General features: G+C 37.6%; 1 protein-coding gene and 1 long non-coding RNA gene across 3 annotated transcripts in view; one reads left to right on the top strand and one right to left on the bottom strand.

Annotated features, from left to right (window-relative positions):
- The window catches only part of LOC144637992 (kelch domain-containing protein 3-like), a 23,810-nt gene extending 2,226 nt beyond the window's left edge, over window positions 1–21,584 (top strand). The window contains exons 1-17 of one of the 2 annotated variants that reach the window (XM_078497085.1): window positions 13–198; window positions 7,828–7,961; window positions 8,747–8,822; window positions 9,298–9,386; window positions 10,292–10,438; window positions 11,132–11,183; window positions 11,370–11,470; window positions 12,113–12,198; window positions 12,912–12,990; window positions 13,550–13,635; window positions 15,847–15,946; window positions 16,526–16,556; window positions 17,123–17,213; window positions 17,310–17,410; window positions 17,946–18,030; window positions 19,371–19,475; window positions 20,251–21,584. In XM_078497085.1, the coding sequence (XP_078353211.1) occupies window positions 137–198; window positions 7,828–7,961; window positions 8,747–8,822; window positions 9,298–9,386; window positions 10,292–10,438; window positions 11,132–11,183; window positions 11,370–11,470; window positions 12,113–12,198; window positions 12,912–12,990; window positions 13,550–13,635; window positions 15,847–15,946; window positions 16,526–16,556; window positions 17,123–17,213; window positions 17,310–17,410; window positions 17,946–18,030; window positions 19,371–19,475; window positions 20,251–20,370 (1,545 nt within the window). In that variant the 5' untranslated portion in view covers window positions 13–136 and the 3' untranslated portion in view covers window positions 20,371–21,584. Of the gene's footprint in view, window positions 1–12; window positions 199–7,827; window positions 7,962–8,746; window positions 8,823–9,297; window positions 9,387–10,291; window positions 10,439–11,131; window positions 11,184–11,369; window positions 11,471–12,112; window positions 12,199–12,911; window positions 12,991–13,549; window positions 13,636–15,846; window positions 15,947–16,525; window positions 16,557–17,122; window positions 17,214–17,309; window positions 17,411–17,945; window positions 18,031–19,370; window positions 19,476–20,250 lie in introns of those variants that run through there. The other variant, XM_078497086.1, reaches the window with a different exon arrangement.
- On the bottom strand, window positions 1,710–4,786 carry LOC144637522 (uncharacterized). The gene is made up of 2 exons (XR_013567734.1): window positions 3,497–4,786; window positions 1,710–2,577 (listed from the first exon to the last, which is right to left on the bottom strand). It is a non-coding gene; the product is annotated as an uncharacterized LOC144637522 (long non-coding RNA).

The raw sequence follows: 21,584 nt of genomic DNA, 5'->3' as shown, positions 1-21,584 counted from the left end.
TGTCGTATCGTGGGCTCGGGTTTACCAGCGTCCCTTGCGCCCGTCCGTTTCTGAGCAGCGGAAAACCACAACATAGAAAAATATCTCATAGAAGGATGAAATAAATACCGTAACTTGGAGGTAATTTACCGCTGAAATGTCTTCTTCCAATTGCTCTTGGGTCACAAGAGCAATAAATGGACCTAGCCCCGCTCCAAGGTACAGTGAGTTTTATTATATTATTTGTTATTTTCTTGCTGTAGACACAAGGTTTCACGCGTGTGTGTGTGTGTACAGACCTGTACAGTAGGCCCCGGCGATATCAATCAGTGAAAATCAATAATCAATAATATATAGATTTAGGCAAGCCTAAAAGCGGAGCTCCCCAGTTAATTATTTTGCACTTTATTGAAACCTGAATTCAAGCCATTGTACAATTTTAAGGCTAAGAATATAATATTCGTTTTATTTTTTTTTTATAAATTTTAATATTGTTACTTACTTTTTTTTACCGTGTCCCGGGGGGGGGGGGGGGGGGAGAGGTACTCCCTAAAATTTACTCAAGGGGTGTGCCACTGAGTCGCTGAGACTCTGGACCTGTTCCAGAGAAAAACGGCTCAATTTGCGACCCTGTTCCAGACAAACAGTGCAAAATAGGTACCCTGTTCCAGACAATATCCACAATGAAAAATATATGAAGATAGATATAAAAACACTAGCGTACATCACAAAGCGCTCACTTGACTTTGTCTGTGGCTTGGAGAAAAACCAATGAGAGGAGCGGATTTTCATAGCTAAACTTGATAGTGTTCCACAGTCAAAAGAGTGATTTGTATACCCTGTTTCAGAGTCAGAGAGGCAAAAGGCACACCCTGTTGAGCAGCACATACCCGTATAGCCCTTATATGGGAGTACCGTATACAGCAACACCAAATAAGCCGAGAACAAACAAAATCAATCAAAACGTTTTAATTCCACCGACAGCATTATGATCCAGAAGTCTGGATGGGAAATTATGCTGCAAAACGGGTAATTATGTAACCTTCGAAGATAAGGAGGGGGTAGTAGGGCTGCATGTTGGGGTAGATAGGCATATCACGTGGTAAATTAGCAAAGCACTTAACATTTAGAGTATATAGGAAATAATATACATCTACATTAAGAATATGGTTAATTTTCTTTTTTTCATTCATTCATTTGTTTTTATTTTCACTATTTGCCTATATTTTAATTTTGAATGGAAATGGCAGAGGTCATACATGTAGCAAAGGGTTTACAGCATATTGCCATAAGCTAATGCCAAGCAAACCGGAGTGAAAGCTAACCACAAGCAAACTAGAGTGAAAGCTAATCCCAAGCACACCGGATGAATAAAGCTAACTGCGAGCAAACAGGGGTGAACCTAACTACAAGCAAACCGGAGTGAAACTAACTGGAAGCAAAGAAGGGACATTCTGTAACCCCATCCCACCCCCCCTCGCCCCCCCCCCCCCCCCAAAAAAAAGGATGATAGCACCTTTTTTACTTTTACATGTCTTTTTGAGTCCCCTTCCTCTTAAGGGGTTTCACTTCACTTACAGAAATAAAAAAAAAAAAAAAATTCTGGGAAGATAGAATATTGTTTGTGTGTCTCAAACTCAGTTTTGTTCTTTGATTACGCAGAAAAAATAGAATCATGTTTGCTTGTGTATAAAACTATGCAAGAAAAAAAGCATCAATACTTTGACTGCTCTTTTAAAAATTTGTATGCTTTATTGTACACATTTTTGTGGAGTCATGTTGCCCATTCGTCATGAAGTTCACAAAGTAAGCAAATGAGTCACAATTTGGTTGCTTCATGGTACCTAATGGATACTGCAAATTTAATCTGGCTTTAGAATATTTCACTAATTTTAACATTATAGCTGTTCTTATAAATTGTACGCAGCATACAACACATAAGAATGAAATTGGTATTGCATATTGCTTGCAATCACGATTTTAACCTCTATACTTAAGAATTACACCAGTTTCAGCATTACCAATCCAAATTCAAATTATTACATTGCTTTTTACCTCCACTACCTCCCCCAAGGTCAACCAAAGATCTTATGATATACAGTAATTAGACAACTACATGTAAGTCCTGTGTAGTCGAGGGCTCAAAATATTTGGACACTTACAGGTCATGTTAACCGGCCAAAGAGATTTTAGCTTGGTCACATGTGGTTTCTTACCAGCCAAAACATTGAAAATAGCAATTTTAAACTCCCATTCATTTCTGCTGTTACTGTTTTGGCTGCATAAATTATTCTTAAAAAGATCACTTCATAATGCCCTTGTTACATCTAAAAAGATGTGAAAGAGACAGGTCAATCAAGAAGTTGTTTTCTGAAGTACACTGTAAATACGTTAACATTTAAAATATAAACTTTGCTCATTTGCAGCTTTTCTTGATTTCAATTTACATGTAATTTACTAGTCTCTTGAAAATGGCATCATGAAGACACCCAAACATCAAGCTGGATAATCTTAATCCTTCCTGTTTTCTTTTGATGTCCTTGTCCACATTCTGTTTTTGTGTCTGTGGCTCTGCAAATTCTGAAATTCATGTTAACCCTGAAAAAAGTCAAATGCCACAGATTAAATTAAAATTGATTAATTGGTATGAAAATCAATAATTTATAAAACAAAACACTTAACGCAAGCTTGTATAAAGTGAAGCAAAACTACTGGATGCGAAAGGATACCTTATATATTTAACAGAGATGTATCAGCACAGACTATTTTTTTTACTGATAACTGCGAAGTCAACTACAGAAAAAAAACCGGTAACTCGAACTCGGATAACTCGAACAACCTTGCTAACTCAAACTCACTTCCATTTCCCTTGGATTTGACCCCACTTTTCAGTCATTTTTACTCGGTTAAATTCGAACTCGGATAACTCGAAAACCCCGCTAACTCGAACTAAATTTTGTTTCCCTTGAACAAAATTTGGGTCAAACTTTTTACGCTGATAACTCGAATTCCAGAACTTGCAACTCGCAACGGTTGCCCATTGATTATAGCAATGAACAGATCATGTATTTGACAGTCATTTTCCACTCTTAACAAAAGAATGTGTGGTCGCTTTAGAGTTTCTGGCAAGATAAGTTCAATTTGCACAGTACTGTATACTGAAGTGCTTAAAAATCAGTAAACTATCAATTATTAACTTGGCAAATAAAATATTCAATCAACCCCGCTAACTCGAAAAACCCCGCTAACTCGAACTCATTTTCGTTTCCCTTCAGAGTTCGAGTTAGCAGGGTTCTACTGTAAATATTTCAGGACCTGAACAATCGATGAAAATCGATGATCGGAAAATCAATCGATCAATCGATGACAATCGATTAATTACTGTTGATTGGCATCGATTGGCATCGGCCAATCGATGATCAATCGATAATCACACTTTGGTGGTCGCGAACTTCATCGATTGCCATCGATTGGCATTAAACACACAATCAATCCGAAGCATGAAGTAAATACTTACATATGTTGTTTTGTAAAAAAAAATAATAAAGCTCCTTTCCATTGAGATGAAGTTTACATCATAAGCTTTAATGTTTCTGTTTTTCATTCGAGTTTCCTACTGTTTGCTAGCGCTAGAATTCCAAAGACACTTCGTTATTCGTGACCGAGTCAAAAATGGCGGACGTGACAGGCGAAACTCATCACCAGACTCCCACTGTTGTCTCGTTTTCGTTCCGACGTACGGACGACGTATTTTTGAGTTCTCTCTGCTACTGTTTGATTTGAAATATTTCGGACGAGCGAGAAAATGTTTATGGACTACAAGACAGAGTTTTAGAAAAATTACATTGTACTTAGACAGCGAGGAATTCTGTAAGTTGCGATTTCTATTTACTTTGCCAGGAGTTGGTTCGAAAGCAAACCAGACCGAAAAGCGTACGCTTCGTTGATGGAGGCGAATAAGACTTAAGCTCAAAACGTTTGTTTTAAATAATTATTGCCTTATTACTGTTAAGTTAGTAAGTTTCTCGTTGTATTGACATTTTTTGGAAAGGTTATCATTGTTGTTGCTAATAAAATATAACATACAAGAGAGACCGTGTGTTTTAAAGTAAACATATTTATCAAATACTAGTCAAATAAAAAACGATGGCAGTTAAATGATCGATTGAATTGGTAATCGATGATATTGATAATCGATGAAAATCGATGTTAGTTAATTGATCGATTGTCATCGATTATCGATGAAATTGATAATCGATGACAATCGATAATCACAAAAACTTTAGCGATCGATTGTTCATCGATTATCAATATCAATCGATTAATTGATATCGATTGTCATCGATTGTTATCGATTGCCATCGATTATCGATTCCATCGATTGTTCAGGTCCTGATATTTTAATAAACTCAAAGCATCACTGCAAACCCTTACACTCCCTCTTTAAAAGGTTTGACCTTTAAATACTCCCCCTCCCCTCTACCCCTATATATACATGTACATGCATAGGAAAAACATTGCCACATCTTAAAAGCTTTTTTCTTAACAGTAATACTAAGATTTTTAAAGATACACATTTAATTAATAATAAGTTTGCATGCACAGCTGCATACAGTGTCTAAAATGGCATGAATTTACTCACAAAGATTCCAGTTTTCCAGTAGTCATTAACCTTTGTTGTGTGCATTTTCCAAATTCCACAACAAGATTGTGATTTTTTTATGACAAATATAACATTTACTGTTGACATTCTGAATGAAACCAGCAAAACAGACCTCAAAATCTCAAAATTGTTGACATTGTTATGTAATCCACATGAACGCTCAATAGTGAACAGAACTACATGACAAGTGGATTATTTAATATATTTGGGAACAAAAGAGCTAAGTAATGAAGCTGAAGTTTATTTACTCTGACTAAATGAACAGTAATTTTACCTCCATCATGAATATCAATAAACTGCATACACTGAATCGATCTATTTCACTCGGAGTTAACGAAATTCCAGGTGCTTCGTGCAAACTGACATCACTTTCATTCTCATCTCAGCTGCTCTTCCAGCACTGTAAAACAAAATAATCATATCACAAGCATTTAAAAATCGTAAGCTTAATTTTCTTCGAGATGTGTTGAAGTGATATTCTTTGTGAATTCGTTCCTCGAAGGCCCAACAATTATTTGTTTACATAATCAAATCCTCCTATTTGATCAGTAAAACCTGGTAAAACTGAATTTTAACGAATAGTATTTTTCAACATTGTTCATGTCACAAGCAAATGCTTAGTGGCGAAAGCAAGTAAAATGTGCCGTCAATATAAGCTTACTTTGCGTATAAAGTAAGCTTAAGACAAAACGTAGAGATATTAAATGACGGAAACACTGCAGTTTTGTACTCACCAGTTGGCCGCAGTAGGTACACTCGTCTGCTCGTTTTATCTCCGTTCCTTTGTTCTCCGCTATTTCTTTGCCTGTTTCCTCGGCACCTCTCTTGCTATTTTAGTCGCTTTTCTTCGCTACTTTGCTACCAGGTTCGACAGGCGCTTTGCTATACTTTTTCGCCTGCTTTCTGTCCGGGTTTTCTGGATCTCTCGCGATCTCTTTCCCGTCGCAAATCGCTTAAACCCTGTTTCCTCGAAGTTAAGTTTACCCTGCTCTCGTTTGTAGTCATCGGCATAACAAGGAGCCAAAATAAATGTGTTTGTCTCAAGTTCTAACTTTCAGACTAGCTGTTTAGACCTCACACTTTTTTTTCCTCACACTGCAAAATTATTTCGCGCCAGTACTGCGCGAGTTGTCAAGACCTTTCAAGATCCCGGATGTGCGCAACACCGTACGTACGTTTGTACGCCGCCGTACGCGCCCGCGAGGCATGCCGCTAGCCATGATGACCATGAAAACTCGGATGCAGAGGTTTCCTATTTTATTTCATGTGTTTTTTTTTTTTTTCATGTGTTTTTTTTTATGGGTATGGTGCTCCGCTCTGCGGCCCTTACGGGCCGCTAAGGAGCTCCGCTAAAATCAATAATAACCAATAATAATCAATAACAATTAATTGATTGGTATTGGAAATCAATAAAAATCAATGCCTAAAAGTTGAGTGAGTATTGATTTTTATTGATTATCATTGACTTTTATTGATTATAAAATTTGTTATTTATTTGCAATAAAATGCACTATATGAACTAACAAACCATTCAGTGAACTTTATTTCTTGTGACAAATCAAAAATTTCAAGTGTAGCATCAGTTTACTGCAGGTTATCATTTTAAAAAAGCGAACTAAAGCGTTTGATTTTTTTGAAACCAGAACATGTTATTTACTGTTAATTTCTACTTTCTTCAGTCTCAGTGGCCTGCGGTGGGAATGCAAGGAAAAACGTGTGCAATTAATTCATCCTGGACGCATAAATATGCCCGTGATTTATGACGCACATCCAACCTACTATGCACCATAAAGTTGCATAATCAGTTATTGATTATCTATGAAAATCAATAATAATCAATAGCAATTAAGACCATTTGGTGAGTGAGTATCGATTTTTATTGATTGGTAGAACCAATCAATAATAATCAATGGAATATTATTGATTTCTATTGATTATAATGATTGCAATCAATGATTAATTTTCATTGATTGATATTGCCGGGAGTAGGCTTATAGGCGATCATAATTGTTCAAATTATTTGTAGCTACAGAACAGTAATAAATTGTTGCTTTATCACAGAATACTGTATGTAATTTATCAAATAGGGATGTCAGGGAAATTGGCTCTAAACCAATCAGTACATTACATGAAGCTACATGAGGTTCCTGATGATTATTTATGATAATTTATGATAATTTATATATTATAGTAATTACCTATATAAGTTAACTTTATTGTTTATTTTATTAGAGCAATTTAACTTTGACCATAAAATAGTTACTACTCTTATACTGCAGGCTAAGAAATTTCTGAAAATATGTGATTGGCTAAGACCAGTAGTATTTGAAATACACGTGTATACTTACATGTAAAAATAATTATAGTTCCATGGAATCCTAAATGACCGAAACTTAATGGCGGAAAGATTTCCGAAATGTGATGGTACAAAACTACAAGAACTAAAGGAAATATTAGAAAATATACAAACAACAAAGAGTGTTCCTAAGACCTCGGTCATTGCTTGGTCACTTTAAAGTAGAAAGCAAAGGATACAGACCTGATATTTTGAGCTGCTGTGTCAAACAGCAGTTAATGAAGTTTAGTACCGAGCACTCTTTAGCTGATAGCGAGGAAGGAAATGAGAATAAAATTAACAGCTCCTTTCTTCATTGAATGAAATTAATGTTCAAATGAACATGTAAAAACAAACTTTATTGTCACATCAGGTTTGTACATATGGCATCTTGTTGTATCCTGTTTACATAAAGAATTATGTTGTGAGGTCTGATCATTTGTTCCAAAGTGGTTGTTTATCTAAGGCTTTAAAAAACAATAGAAAATTGCAGACCATCATGGGTCCATCATCCCTCACATGGTCGCAGATGCCAATGAAATTTGCTCGATCACAAGGGGCTCTGACTGTAGTGTTATAACTGCAAAAATTGTAGTACAGTACTACACCTGTACATTTGTATTTTGGAAATTAAGAAATCTCTTTTGCGGGTGGTCACTTACAAGAAGTGGTCACATAGAGAGGTTCAACTGTGCAGTTTAGTTAATATTTTACCAGATTCTGAAGTTTACAGCTTAAAAATATATTGATATTTGTTAAGTTCTTATAACTGTATATATGCCTTTTTAATATGAATAATTTATTGTTTTGAGTTTATAGAGTATTAACAATAAACTAACTCTTTTTCCAGGCAGGGGCATGCAGCTGCCGTTGTGGACAAGAAGGCATACATTTTTGGTGGTAGTAGTGGGAGTGGATTTGGTGGGCAGCATAGTGAATCAACTAGTGATCCTGTTTACTTAAATGATCTGTTTGTTATTAAAGGTAATTAAGTTATCAAATGTAATTGTTGTGGTTCAATTTTACCCTTGGTACAATTTGGTATTTGCCTTTGTTCTAGTGTACATTGTATGGTAATGTACATGTATGGCAATGAATAACAATTGAAAGGAAAATACCCGATTGTACCAAGGAAAAAAATTGAACCATAGCATAACCACATGTGAGATGAAATTAACTACAAAATGTATGCTAAAAAAGGATATAAATTTACACCATTTTCTTTGCAATGGTTCCAAACTTTTGGTTTTATTTAAGCTTGCGAACAAAATTACCGGTACACTGACAGTCATTACTTTAAATAGAACTCAATCAAAGCCCAGGATTCCATTGAGACGGTCGAGGAGAACTGCCACAGAGGAGCAAAGGGATTCCACTGCAATGGATGAGATGCTACCCCCCTCCCCTAGTGTTTTCCATTGTTAGTCTTCTTCTGGGTGAAGAGAGATACTGTATAGTGACTGGTAAACAACACAACAACTCTAGCCAGCTTTACCAACGTGTAGTCAGATTTCTTGATCCAGGGTCTAGTGTACTAACTGTTATGCCACTGAGCCTTGCATATACAGTGGAACCTTAATTAAACAAACCTCTATTATAACAAAGTATTCAGTTTAATGAACAATATTTTTTGTCCCAGTAAAATTAATAAAACTATATGGTAAAGAACCTGGATATAACAAAACCTGGCTATAGCAAACATATTTTGCCAGTCCCTTGGCTCTTCCTTATATCGAGGTTCCACAGTTAATGTATATCTTCTATCATAGTTGGGTTACAGGTCACTTGGGAGAGAATGCAACAGCTGGGAGATGTTCCTTGTGCAAGAGACGGACACACATTAAGGTTTGCTTTGCTTTTGCTTTTTGTCCTGCTTCAGTGCAAATTATCAGGATTTGTACAGGTCCTGGAAAGTCCTGGAATTTTATTGTGGTACTTTCCAGGACTGGAAAGTCCTGAAAAAGACTACCAGTCCTTGAAAGTTTTTGGAAATCTGTTAAACTCAAGTAACACCAGAATTCTCAGAACTACGTGTACTGTAACATTATAAGAAATGTATGGAAGACAATAAGGAGAAATAATATTCATTTGAGATCTTTGGAGTGAAAGGGTTAATTTATGTGAATTTTGAAGTCTTGGAAATGATCGATCTGAGTCCTGAAAAATCCTGGAAAATTGAAAAAAGGGTACGAACCCTGATTATTATAAATTGAAGCTTGAAGAGGGGGGGGGGGGGATTACAGTTGTCATACATGTAGCTTCCAGTATACACTGTAGTCCTTGTAATTTATTATTTTTGAATGTGCTCTGTACTTTTCAGTGCTGTTGGCACAGTACTTTATCTATTTGGTGGCTCAAATTATCCAGAATCTGAGGAGTGCTTAGAAGGATTGTATGCATATGATATAGGTAAGGCTGTTACTCGCAGCTGTTAACCTTTCAGCCCTACGATCAAAATATTAATTTTCCCTCCTAATTGACCTATTCTATTCTTCTATGAACAAAATGAGGTATGTTGTATCTACCGTATTTACCTGTGTATTAGTCGATCCCGTGTATAAGTCGACCCCCTATTCTTGAGGCCAGAAAGTAATTTTTTTTTATCTCTGCGTTAATATTTTCTTGGAAAATTAACCTTGGGTCGAAAATTTTGACCCATGTATAAGTCGAGGGCAATTTTTTGGACCGATTTTTAGGCAAAAAAAGGTCGACTTATACACGGGTAAATACGGTAAATTCCTCTTTCACTCATCCTGATTTTTTTTACTATTTTAATTTGCTTTTTAACTTTGACCAGAATCTGTCCTCGCGTTCACTTTGTTCATATTTAAGTCATGTCCTTTGCCTGTCAACTTTGACCAGAATCTGTCATCACGTTCACTTTGTTCATTTTTAAGTCATGTCCTTTGCTTGTCAACTTTGACCAGAATGTGTCCTCACGTTCACTTTGTTCATATTTAAGTCATGTCCTTTGCTTGTCAACTTTGACCAGAATCTGTCCTCACGTTCACTTTGTTCATATTTAAGTCATGTCCTTTGCTTGTCAACTTTGACCAGAATGTGTCCTCATGTTCACTTTGTTCATATTTAAGTCATGTCCTTTGCTTGTCAACTTTGACCAGAATCTGTCCTCACGTTCACTTTGTTCATATTTAAGTCATGTCCTTTGCTTGTCAACTTTGACCAGAATGTGTCCTCACGTTCACTTTGTTCATATTTAAGTCATGTCCTTTGCTTGTCAACTTTGACCAGAATGTGTCCTCATGTTCACTTTGTTCATATTTAAGTCATGTCCTTTGCTTGTCAACTTTCAGGAACACTATCATGGGAACTGTGTCCAACTCAAGGTCGTCAACCCAAAGCATTAGGTCACACAACAGCTGTAGTAGGAGACACATTGTATATATTTGGAGGAATTTACCGTGGAAATGCCACAAATGTTCTTTACATGCTCAATACAGGTAACAGTAAACACAGATGTTGAAAACAGCAACTGCTGAAAGTCCAATATTACAGTATATGGTTAACAAGCCAACAATGACATATTAGCATACATGTATTATGGTTATAATTTGTGTAACTTATCAACCTCTAGTAGATAGACCATTTGTTGTTGGTTTGAAATATATTTTCAAACCAGTTAAAAGCTTCAGAGTAAAGAGACGACGTCACTCACCCAACCCCAGTTAGCTGTCTTTGTGTTGCTCAGACAAGAGATTCTTGAGATTTAATCTGAAAAATTCTATACCGATGTGTGAACTCTACTGACGTAAATGCAGAGTCTCTGATTGGTTGTAATTTGTCTGCAACACTACACAGATTTCTGTATGAGGGATGGGGTGAGGGGAATTACCCCATTATTGGGTAGTGGTGGAACAGGGTGACACGAGTGTCTTAAGACAGTGCTAGCTAACATTTGTCTACTCTCAGCTTGTTACAAAAATTCTATGCTGATGTGTGAGCTCTACTGACGTAAATGCAGAGTCTCTGATTGGTTGTTGTTTGTTTGCAACACTACACAGATTTCTGTATGAGGGGTGGCATGGGGTAGGGTGATTTACCCCATAAGGGGGTAGGGATGGGACGAAAAGTAAACTCATGATCACTCACTGTTTTTGTTTTGTTTGTTTGTTTGTTTTTTGTTGTTGTTGCAGGCAATTTAACCTGGACACCTCTTCAGGCCTCTGGTAACCCCCCTTCTCCAAGGTAAATTATCAATATATCAATCAGTCAATCAGTCAATCAATCATCTCATCCCAATTTGATTGCCAGCCACATGTTGGCTTACTTTTCTCCTTACTTTACCCTCACAGAGCTTCCTCACTCATTAAGCAGAAACTGTTACTCTGTCAGCTATAGGTTATTTAATAGTTGTTGATGTGTTTTTTTCAGATGTGATCATGCCTGTACAGTGGCTGGTGAAAAGTTCTACATTATGGGGGGAAGTGGAGGAGAGAAGCTATGGTATAATGACATGCATGTCTTTGATACAGGTGTGAAATAAAGTACATGTTAAAGGTCAGTATACTTGCCTTATGATAATGACTGTCTAGCTATACTCTGCATGCCTTGCTGGCCTATGATGCTGGCTTATTAACAATATTTATCATTATTCTGTAATATCATGATTTTGTGCATGATTTATAAGCAAAATCTCTTACATTCTAATTCGCTCCCCGCTCGACCGAATATAAAACATTTATCATGTAATAGGCAACCACTTTTAGGGGTGTGTCAACACGAACCGTGTGCGACCCTCTTTATTATGTCTTACAATCACAAATACATAAATTTCGCAAACAATACATGGCAAAAATAACGAGAACTAATAACAGCTACAAAGTTTACAAAAATTGGAACATCTGCTAGTCCACTGAATATAAATTATAATAACATGATAATACTCGAAAACGCTAATCAAACTTAGTCATTGGGTATTTAATTTAGAGGGCGAACTGATGCGGTCGTAAGACTCGAATGAATACAAATGAAGACAACGCAATATATATACCCAACACCCCGCTAATGAGGCATTGTACAGAATGCCACATAACACCCCCAAGACTTGGTTACGTAACCCATGATAAATTCATTTACTGACAACTCGTGTGATTGCTTTTAATTTCATATTGTAGTGACTCTACGATGGGAAGCTGTAAATGTACAGGGTCATCGACCACATGCTAGAAGTCTACATACGATATGTGCGCATCAAAGCAAGGTCAACTTGAACACAATACTAATTACAGCCGCTGAGCTCATTTGTTAGACATGTATCAAGTACACCAGCTTGTCGCAAGTTCAAATTAACAATTAGACTACGAGCCCGAGTTTTTTATGAGCGAATAGTCAACCAGGGACGGCGAGCCGGGGGGGCTGGGGGGTAAAGCCCCCCCCCCCACTTTTTCCGAAAAAAAAAGACTTACTAACTAAAGAAAAGGGTCTTTTAAGCCCCCCCCCCACTTCAAGTCACTAGTCAGCCCCCCCCCCCAGTTGGAAAAATGCTCCGCCGTCCCTGTCAACGAGGCGCAGCCGAGTTGACTATTGCTCATAGATTACGAGGGCGAGTAGTCTAATTGTTTTAGTAGAAACTCTAAAGAATTGCAGTCCAAAACCTACAATTTTATGTCCTTTTAAGCCAAAAATCAAGAAAAATCGCCCTTTAAAGAGCAACACACGCGCGATTGTTTTCTATCAGCGAATAGAAATCAATGGGAGAACCAATCAGATTTGCGTATTTCAAATAGAACACGATTGAGTTTCTACTAATGTTCCATATTAAATGGTTCAAGAGAAACATGACACATCTTGTTCCATTTTAGATGCCTAGAGAACAATCCTTGCGAGATGAGAAGTGGTTACTTACTTTTGAGCAGCAGTACTCTATACTTAAATAAGATTTGTGTGTGCTAATTTTGTCAATCTTCTTTTTAGGATATCTATTTATTTGGTGGATCGAATGATGTAGCAAAAGTTACAACACCATTTGATGATGTATACAAGTTTAGCTTGTGTGAGTTATTAATTATAATTAGAGCAGTTTTCAATCGAGGAGTAAAACCAAAACCAAAGTAACCACTCTGGCCAATCACAATGGACACAGACTTTCCAGGGAACCAATCAAAACTCCAATCAAATACATGTAGCTGGCACGGAACGCAGGAAAACGTGCGCAAGCGAGTCATGATTGGTTTTAGTTTTAATTCTGATTGGCCCAAGAAAGTGACGCGGGGTTTTTAAACCAATCACTAAGCGTAGTAATGCTAAACCAAAGAAACGGCAAATTTCTTTTGACACGTGTAAAATTGAAAAAAATTACCGGTACAGCTGTATATCTAAACCTGTAGGTATGGTGACGAAGGTTGGACAGCAAACCTTTTAAACAATCAATCGACGGTTAACACTACACATGAACCTTGTGAACTTGCCTAGCGTGACTCATTCATTCACATTTTTATTCACAAACAATGTATTCGTGTTCAGTATTCAGCTGAACAGTGGTATAACAAAACAATTTCAATGTTTTCTACATTTCATGTCTTATTTGATGTAACTCACGCTTTTCCTTCTAGCCAAATTAAAATGGAAGAAACTTCAGTGTTCCGGTACTGGACCAGAGAGGAGACTGGGACATATTGCTGTGTTAGTTTATGGACAGGTAATGTTAAGGATTATCTTAGATTTGTTGCGCGTGAATCTATCAAATAAATATGAAATGGCAGAAATACAATAAAGCCTACCTTATAGGAAATTGATGCTTCTGTTAATTAAGGTTTTTGAAATTAACGTGACTTAAATTCACGCGAATTGGAGGGAAAATTTTATTCAAAAAATGGAAATTATAAACGCGAAAGAGAGGGCAAATTTTCAAAATGAAAATTAACGCGACTATTGATGCCTCTAAAGATATTTTGGCTGTAGAACAAAAAAACGGATGTCGAGAACCGCTCTTCTTAAAGGAAGAATGAACTGGAAATATTGCAGATGGCACAAATCTTTACAGAGTTTACCTTGTAAAAGATAGAAAAAAAGTGTGCAGAAAAGAGAAAGTTATTGTTTCCTAGTTGCTATATTAATAATGTAGGACTGTATCTAGAATTTGTGGTGAAATCAAGGTCTCAGAAATTAACGTTCCGCTTAAAAAATGTCGCGGAAATTATAGCCTCGATTTCCGCCGCCTTGAGTATTTGCGTTAATTTCATTGGGAGAATATGGGGCTGGAGGGGTATTGAAGGCGAGAAAGGCAAGAGTGGGAGCAGGGAAAAATGAGAAAAAGAGCCCCCGCATTGCGTAATATTTTGCAATAGAAGTTCAGCACAACCAGGCAGGAACCACTAAGGAACGGGCGGCAACTGGAATTAAAAGGTACGGGAAGTAGTATATAGGGCTTTCCACAAGTTGCTCGGCAACTTTTTGATAACTTTTCATATTTCGAGCAACTTGTTTGATTAATTTCTAGACCGTAGATCTCCGAAGATTGTCCGAGTGTTGTCCGAAGGTTATACAAACGTTCCGAAAATTAACGAAGTATGCCGAAGATTTTCGTGGAACATCCGAAGACGTTTCGACTATTGACTCATTCTCCATTAAAGTGCCTATGAACTAAAAAATAATTGCTGTTTATTTTAAAGGCTTTTCAAAATAAAAAAGAATGGCGTTTTCCTTTTGGCAAAATCTTTTTTCGTTTTAGAGATATTTACGTTTTTATATTATGCAAATGAGGAAAGTGATGACGTCATTAATTGTTCCACAAAAAGATGAAGCATTGAATCAAGAATATCTCTTGGAATATTTGAGCTGTGTTCTTCAAACTTGGCACAATTAATGTACACTACAAAAGACACAAAATGACACCTGTCGTGCCGTTGCCATGGCAACAGTTTTGCTGCAAATACCTATATTAATTAATACTGATATCCCCAGTTTTTGCTCAATCAAAGATGATCCACACCCAACAAGCTAATGAGAAGAGTTAGAGTAATAGGGCATTATGCGTGTTCCAAGCTGGACCCTCTGTCCCACTTTAAAGGGTTGCAAATGGAGATATTTGGTTTATGATAGAAAGAGCCTGGAACCAAGAGTGTTGCCATGGTTACATCATAGTATGAGCCATCTTGCACCTTTAAGGAAGGTCACTACTGATGCCAAGTTTCAGAAATATCACCTTTATATTTTCAGAGATATCCTTGATTTTGTGATCTATCTTTTAGTGGAACAATTTATGACGTCATCACTTTCCTCATTTGCATAACACAAAAACGTAAATATCTCTAAAACGAAAGAAGATATTTCAAAACGGTAAACGCCATTCTTCTTTATTTGTAAAGGTCTTTCAAATAAGCATTAATTAATCTTTACTTCATAAGCAAACATGACATCATCCAGGAGCCTAGATATCTTCATGATTTTTCTCATTGAAAGAAATTCTTGTAATTTAACAAATTTTTGCATTAAAATGTTATTTAGATACTTCTGTTGCAGTGAAATTGCATAAAACTGCTTAGAAATCTTACCTTCAAAGGGAAACTAGCATATATTTTGGGAAATTTTCTTGATAAAAAACAACGTTTGGATTTTTGGGGGGGCAACTTTCGAGCAACTTTATAAATGAAAAGCAACTTTTTAGGATTTTTGGAGCAACTTTCGAGCACTTTTTTCAGAAATTACGAGCAACTTTTTGAATAATTTCTAGCAACTTGTGGAAAGCCCTAACGGGAAGTGCGAAGTTTAGCCTTCCCTGTTCCCCCACTCTGTGTGGAAGGTGTCCGAGTGTAGAGTTTGACTAACTTTTCATTTCAAAGACAGGGAGAGAGTATGATTATTAAAAATTTATCCATTTAATAATCTGTTGGTTTTTGTTTCCTTTCAGCTCGTTATTTTTGGCGGAATGAATGATCAGAAGGATTTTAATGACGTATGCATTTTACAGACACGTGCTGCTTTAAAACACCTTCCTCCAGAAATGACGGGTATGGTCCTTTTCATACTATAGCCGCATTATATTCACCAGTTTGAAGTACACAACATAACAACACATCGTAAAATGGCGGTAATGGGCCTTGGCTTCATGCAACTTCGTATAAAGGGTTTTTTTGGGTGGGTTTATACTAAACAGGGGAGCTTATATCCGGAGGAGCTTATAAGCGGCATAAGAAACTGTTTGGAAATGAGGACAACAACGACGATGAAGAATATTTTTATACCGTAAAAAATCCGCTCTGATCAAATGTTGTGATCTGTGCTCTGATTGCAACAAATTCATGACTTTGGTAACTTGAATGGGGAAAGGCTTTACATCTGTGTGGGGGGGGGGGGGGGGGATAAAACCGGAATATTAAATTTCGTTAGCGGAAAGATGGGCCTATAACATGGCATTTTACGGTACTATGAACATAACAACGTAGAGATGACGTCGCTTGTTTTTTTTTTAAATATATCAGCAAGCTGATGTGTTTCTTAAAATGAACTAACTGTTATTTGAGCAAGTGATTTTTTTATACCTCACGAGTCGTTTATGAACTGTCGTGACTTTTTTGTCTTTTTCTCAGGAAATGACACTTTGTCGTTATCTCAATCCAGGTATGTTTTGTTCTGTTTGAAACTGATTAATTCAACCAATGAAAAGAGCTACTATTTGATATCTCCTCGAGCAAAACCACGATCTATCGTGACATGGTTTGTAAAGGCGCGTTTTTCCCGCGTTTGGCACTTGTTGTGACATATTTTGCTCCTGTTTTTCCCTGGTTTCATGTTTTCTCGCACTTGTCACTGATTTCACGTTTTCCCGCCTTGGGCACCTGGTTACATGTGTTCCTGCGTTTGACACATGTATGCCTTTTGATTGGCATAATAATAATGATGATGATGATGATGATGATGATGATGATGATGATGATGATGATGATGATGATGATGATGATGATGATGATGATGATGTAAAAGGTTTAAAGCTACTAAGCTTGCGGGGCCGTGTACAGGGTTGGTTTTGCTTTCATGATTATTGGCATACAGTATTGCTTTATTTGAACTTTTTGCTTGTTATAGGTTGCGTAATTCTGGAAAAGATTGTTACACAACAAAGCCTTGAACTTTTTTCTTTAAGTAACAAATTTCCGTTTTTAATATTTTTTTTTCATGCCTGTCAGCTCCAGCGATATTTCAGGCCCACTGTCGACCTATGAATTATCGATTCCAGTCCCCGCGCCGTACAGACCTATTTTCCCTACTGTCACAGAGGTAAGGAGGTTTATCAGCTTCTTGCGTAGTAGTTTTTGTGTGAATAGGGCTTTTCAAATTATTCTAAACTAATAGTTTTTCTCCCCGTTTTTTCAGCCAGCCAAGCCTGCTGACTTTGAAGATGTAAGAGCTTCCTTTGTTAAAAGAATTGAGGAGTTATTTGAAGACATTTCGACAAAATATGCAGAACTACAGACGTAAGTTTATGACAACTGCACTTGTTCGCAGGGTCTTTCTTGACCCAGCTGCCCCATGAGACTCTGGAGCGAGGTTGAAGTTAGGACTGCAATTTACTACCCTCCCCATGCAGTACACTGCGGTCTTTATGTTTACGATCCCAGTCGAGAACCACACAGCGGTCAAACGTCGTGCGCGTGCGTAGTTTCTGTGTAATTCCCGCCAAAATTTTCCATACAAAGTCTTAAATTTTCCGAAAACTTTCGCTTTAAAGCCAAAAGTTAACGCCGTCCCTGGAAAGTTAAGGTTTATACGCCGCTTATGGATTGGAAATTCGATAATTCATCTCCACTGAGTGTCTCAGCTTGAAATGTTCTTTCACCGTACTATTTCTTTAACAATTTCTTACAAAAGTTTGCCCACTTTCGAGTCAAAAGTTCGAGGCGGCGAAGACCGGATGTGACGTCAACGTTTGCGTTTGACCGCTGTGAAGTCGAGAACACAAGTTTCTTGTGTCATGTAGTCAGCTGATGGCTCTGTTGATATCTTTTATAGACAAAAAGACGCATTGAAAAACGCCACAGAAGCATTTCACGAGGAAAAAACAGCTCATATTGAACTGTACGAGAAACAACAAAAGGTAAGAACTGATTAACCCAACAGTGATTAGGTTCGTCATATCTGATGTTCTCCGAAGATTTGGTTCGTCATATCCGATGTTCTCCGAAGATTTTGTTTGTCTTATCTGATGTTCTTCGAAGATTTGGTTCGTCATATCCGATGTTCTCCGAAGATTTTGTTTGTCTTATCTGATGTTCTTCGAAGATTTGGTTCGTCATATCCGATGTTCTCCGAAGATTTGGTTCGTCATATCCGATGTTCTCCGAAGATTTGGTTCGTCATATCCGATGTTCTCCGAAGATTTTGTTCGTCATATCTGATGTTCTCCGAAGATTTGGTTCGTCATATCCGATGTTCTCCAAAGATTTGGTTCGTCATATCCGATGTTCTCCGAAGATTTTGTTCGACATATCTGATGTTCTCCGAAGATTTGGTTCGTCATATCCGATGTTCTCCAAAGATTTTGTTCGTCATAAGATCTGATGTTCTCCGAAGATTTGGTTCGTCATATCCGATGTTCTCCGAAGATTTGGTTCGTCATATCCGATGTTCCCCGAAGATTTGGTTCGTCATATCCGATGTTCCCCGAAGATTTGGTTCGTCATATCCGATGTTCTCCGAAGATTTGGTTCGCCATATCCGATGTTCTCCAAAGATTTGGTTCGTCATAGACGTCGGCACTTGGGCTACCACTACGAACTAAACTGTAAAGAAATCCTTTGCCGATGTGTCTTGTCAACTATCTACAGCAAGTACTTCACTAGACTGAATTTCAAAGTCAGTTCATTATGACATCCGAGTGAATAAACAGTAACGTAGGCTGCTGATGCCAGAAATTGAGTTCGTTATAAACTGGAATTCGTTAAATCCGACTTCGTTAGGTGTTCAGTATGTTGGAGTTTGTGAACTTGGGGTTGCACTGTAATTCTCCTTGCTGATTGTCATACATTTCTCTTAATATTAGTAATGAGAATTTGGCGATGGATCTGATAACCTATGAGTTACTTATTCTCTGATAGCCGCAGTATTTAGCGTGATTCTCGGGCTGTTTAACAATTTTATCTGGGAGGCGCAGTGGCCTAATGGTTAGCGTGTTGGACTCTGGATCGAGTGGTCCGGGTTCGAGCCCTGTATTGTGTTCTTGGGCAAGACTCATAACTTTCATAGTCCCTCTCTTCATGCATCCAAGCGTATAAATGGGGGGGGGGGGGTAACCCTGCGGTGGAATAGCATCCCGTACAGGGGGGAGTTGAAATGCTTATAGTTGCATAATGCTACAGAGACCGAGAGACCGGGACGCAGACTTTTACCTCTACACCCATTGCGGACCTTTGACTGTTCTCATTCGTTTTGTCTTAGGAGCTGGAAGAGATGATTGATAAACACAGAATCGAGAACGAGCAATGGATAAATACACGAAAACAAGAACTTCAAGAAGAAAGAAGACAACTGGAATTAGACAAGGTAGAATGATAAGACGGCCAGTGAAAAGTGAATGAATATAATGCTTATACTCGTCATTAATGAATAAAAATGTAGGTTAAGGTTAGTTTGCACAACGAAGACTTAGAGAAACGCGGTCTTCGGTCAACATTCGCGGGTAACATTGCACTGCTATCCTCTGACGTCATAGATTTTGCAATGTTGCCCGCTCAGAGACATTTGGCGGGAAACAGTGTTGTTGTTAGATTGTGACCTCGATGAGAGCGCGCACTGTTGGGGAAAATTTTTTAGCTATATAGCAATAATGGTTATGTCAATTATTGGTTAGGCCATCCCAATAAAATGTTTTGTTTTCCATGGCCCCGTCTCTTGTGATGATGGGTCGGTCGGTCGGGCAAAAGAACAAAAAAGCCGGAATGAACACTTGAAAAACACTTACAAAGTCAACTCGAAAACGTGGTCTTTCGTTATAAAAGACTATCAAATGTCTAAACAGCCTTTATAAAACGTAGTGTCGTTGTTAATTAAAGACAAGGACATCACATGCCAATTGTTTTAATAAAACAAGATCGTGTGCTTGTAAGTTTAAGTACTTGCTTCTTTCGAAAAAAAATGGGTCGGTCGGGCGATGGGAAACGAAACATTTTATCGGGATGGCCTTGGGGTTAGTCTGCAGTCTACAGCCTTCAATGAACAATTGATCTTGACAGCCCGCTTTAGTTATAATTTGTGGTTGTTGTTGTTGCGTTGTTATTGTACAAATCAAATAAAATGATTTTCATTTATCTCTTTACAGGGCCAGTTGCTTGAAGATCGCGAAAAACTTCGAAAAGAAAAAGAAGAATTCAGCGAAAAAATCGAAGCCATCGAAAAAATTGGCAACGGAGCAAACCATGTAATGAATGGATCGAACTAAATTGTCACAAAATTTTCGTCAGTTGCTACACAATTTTGCAAAGACTGAATGTGTGCCTCGCGGCGGTACATTAAATTATCACACGATAATAGTCATTAAGCCAATGAAACAGGTTTCAACAATTGTTGAGCAAAAAATGTTAAGACAACATGTTGAACGTGTTGAATGGCATATTTCAACATCACATTATACACTGTTCCACATTAACAGCAGTCGCTACATTTGTTGCTCGACAAATGTTGAACCGTGTATCATTGGCTTAAGACTGTATGTCAGTTTAAAAAACATAAACTTTAAAATATTATTTATTACTTAGTGGTAGTCTCCTTTACAAGTCGTAACATGAACCCTGGTAACACAGTCCCCGGTGTAATTAACAGTTATTCCATGAGCGCGCGGTGGATATGAGATGCGTGGTAGATAGCCAACGGGCCGAGTTGGCTGTAACTATCTCGTATCCAACAAGTGCGAGTGGAATAATTGTTCTGTAAAAAATAAACACCCAAAGAATTGCAATATTTGAGCTCCCCGGCTGTTCTCTCTGACGCGTACACCACCATATTTGTGGTCCATGGTATATGAGCTCATATATACCATTGCCTGTAAACCAATCAAAACTCGGGAATTGCAATATACCATGGCAGCCCGGCCAAAGTTAATAACAGTGAAATGAATTGTAACAGAATCTAAGTATAATGATCATGAGCCCCCGTAACAACGAACGCATTTACAGAGTCCCTCGGCACTTTGTTATATCAAGGGGTTTCATTATATTTGGATCGCTATGCAATTCTTTCCTCAGGATAAGTGTGGGAATTCTCTTACTGATTAAATCCAACCCACACCCACATCCCTATACCACTCAAATGTAATACATACGTCCCTATCCTCAGAGTGTTTTCGTAGAGGTGCCTGGGGACGAGAGATTTTTAAAGCCTTCTCCCTACTTCGTAGCCTGCGCCGCAGACGAAACTAAACACTTGTCTTGTTACTAGCCGGGGTTAGATTACGTCTGGGACGCAGGCTATACTGTATTTGAATTATGACCACATCAAGTCAGTTGTTCATGACCAGTAATGAGTACTTCATAGTTTACCAATAACTGAAATATCCTCTTTACCTCGAACGTTTTGAGCTGCAAAGGAATTTTTTTGTGTGTGGAATGAAACTGACGTGTAATAAATGGTAATAAAATGACAAATTTTTAATGAGGT

Source organism: Oculina patagonica, chromosome 14, assembly GCF_052425735.1.
Source record: "Oculina patagonica isolate OP01 chromosome 14, crgOcupat, whole genome shotgun sequence".
Taxonomy (NCBI): Eukaryota; Metazoa; Cnidaria; class Anthozoa; order Scleractinia; family Oculinidae; genus Oculina; species Oculina patagonica.
The sequence above is the reverse complement of the archived record's forward strand: the minus strand, read 5'-3'. Positions and strand labels throughout refer to the sequence as shown.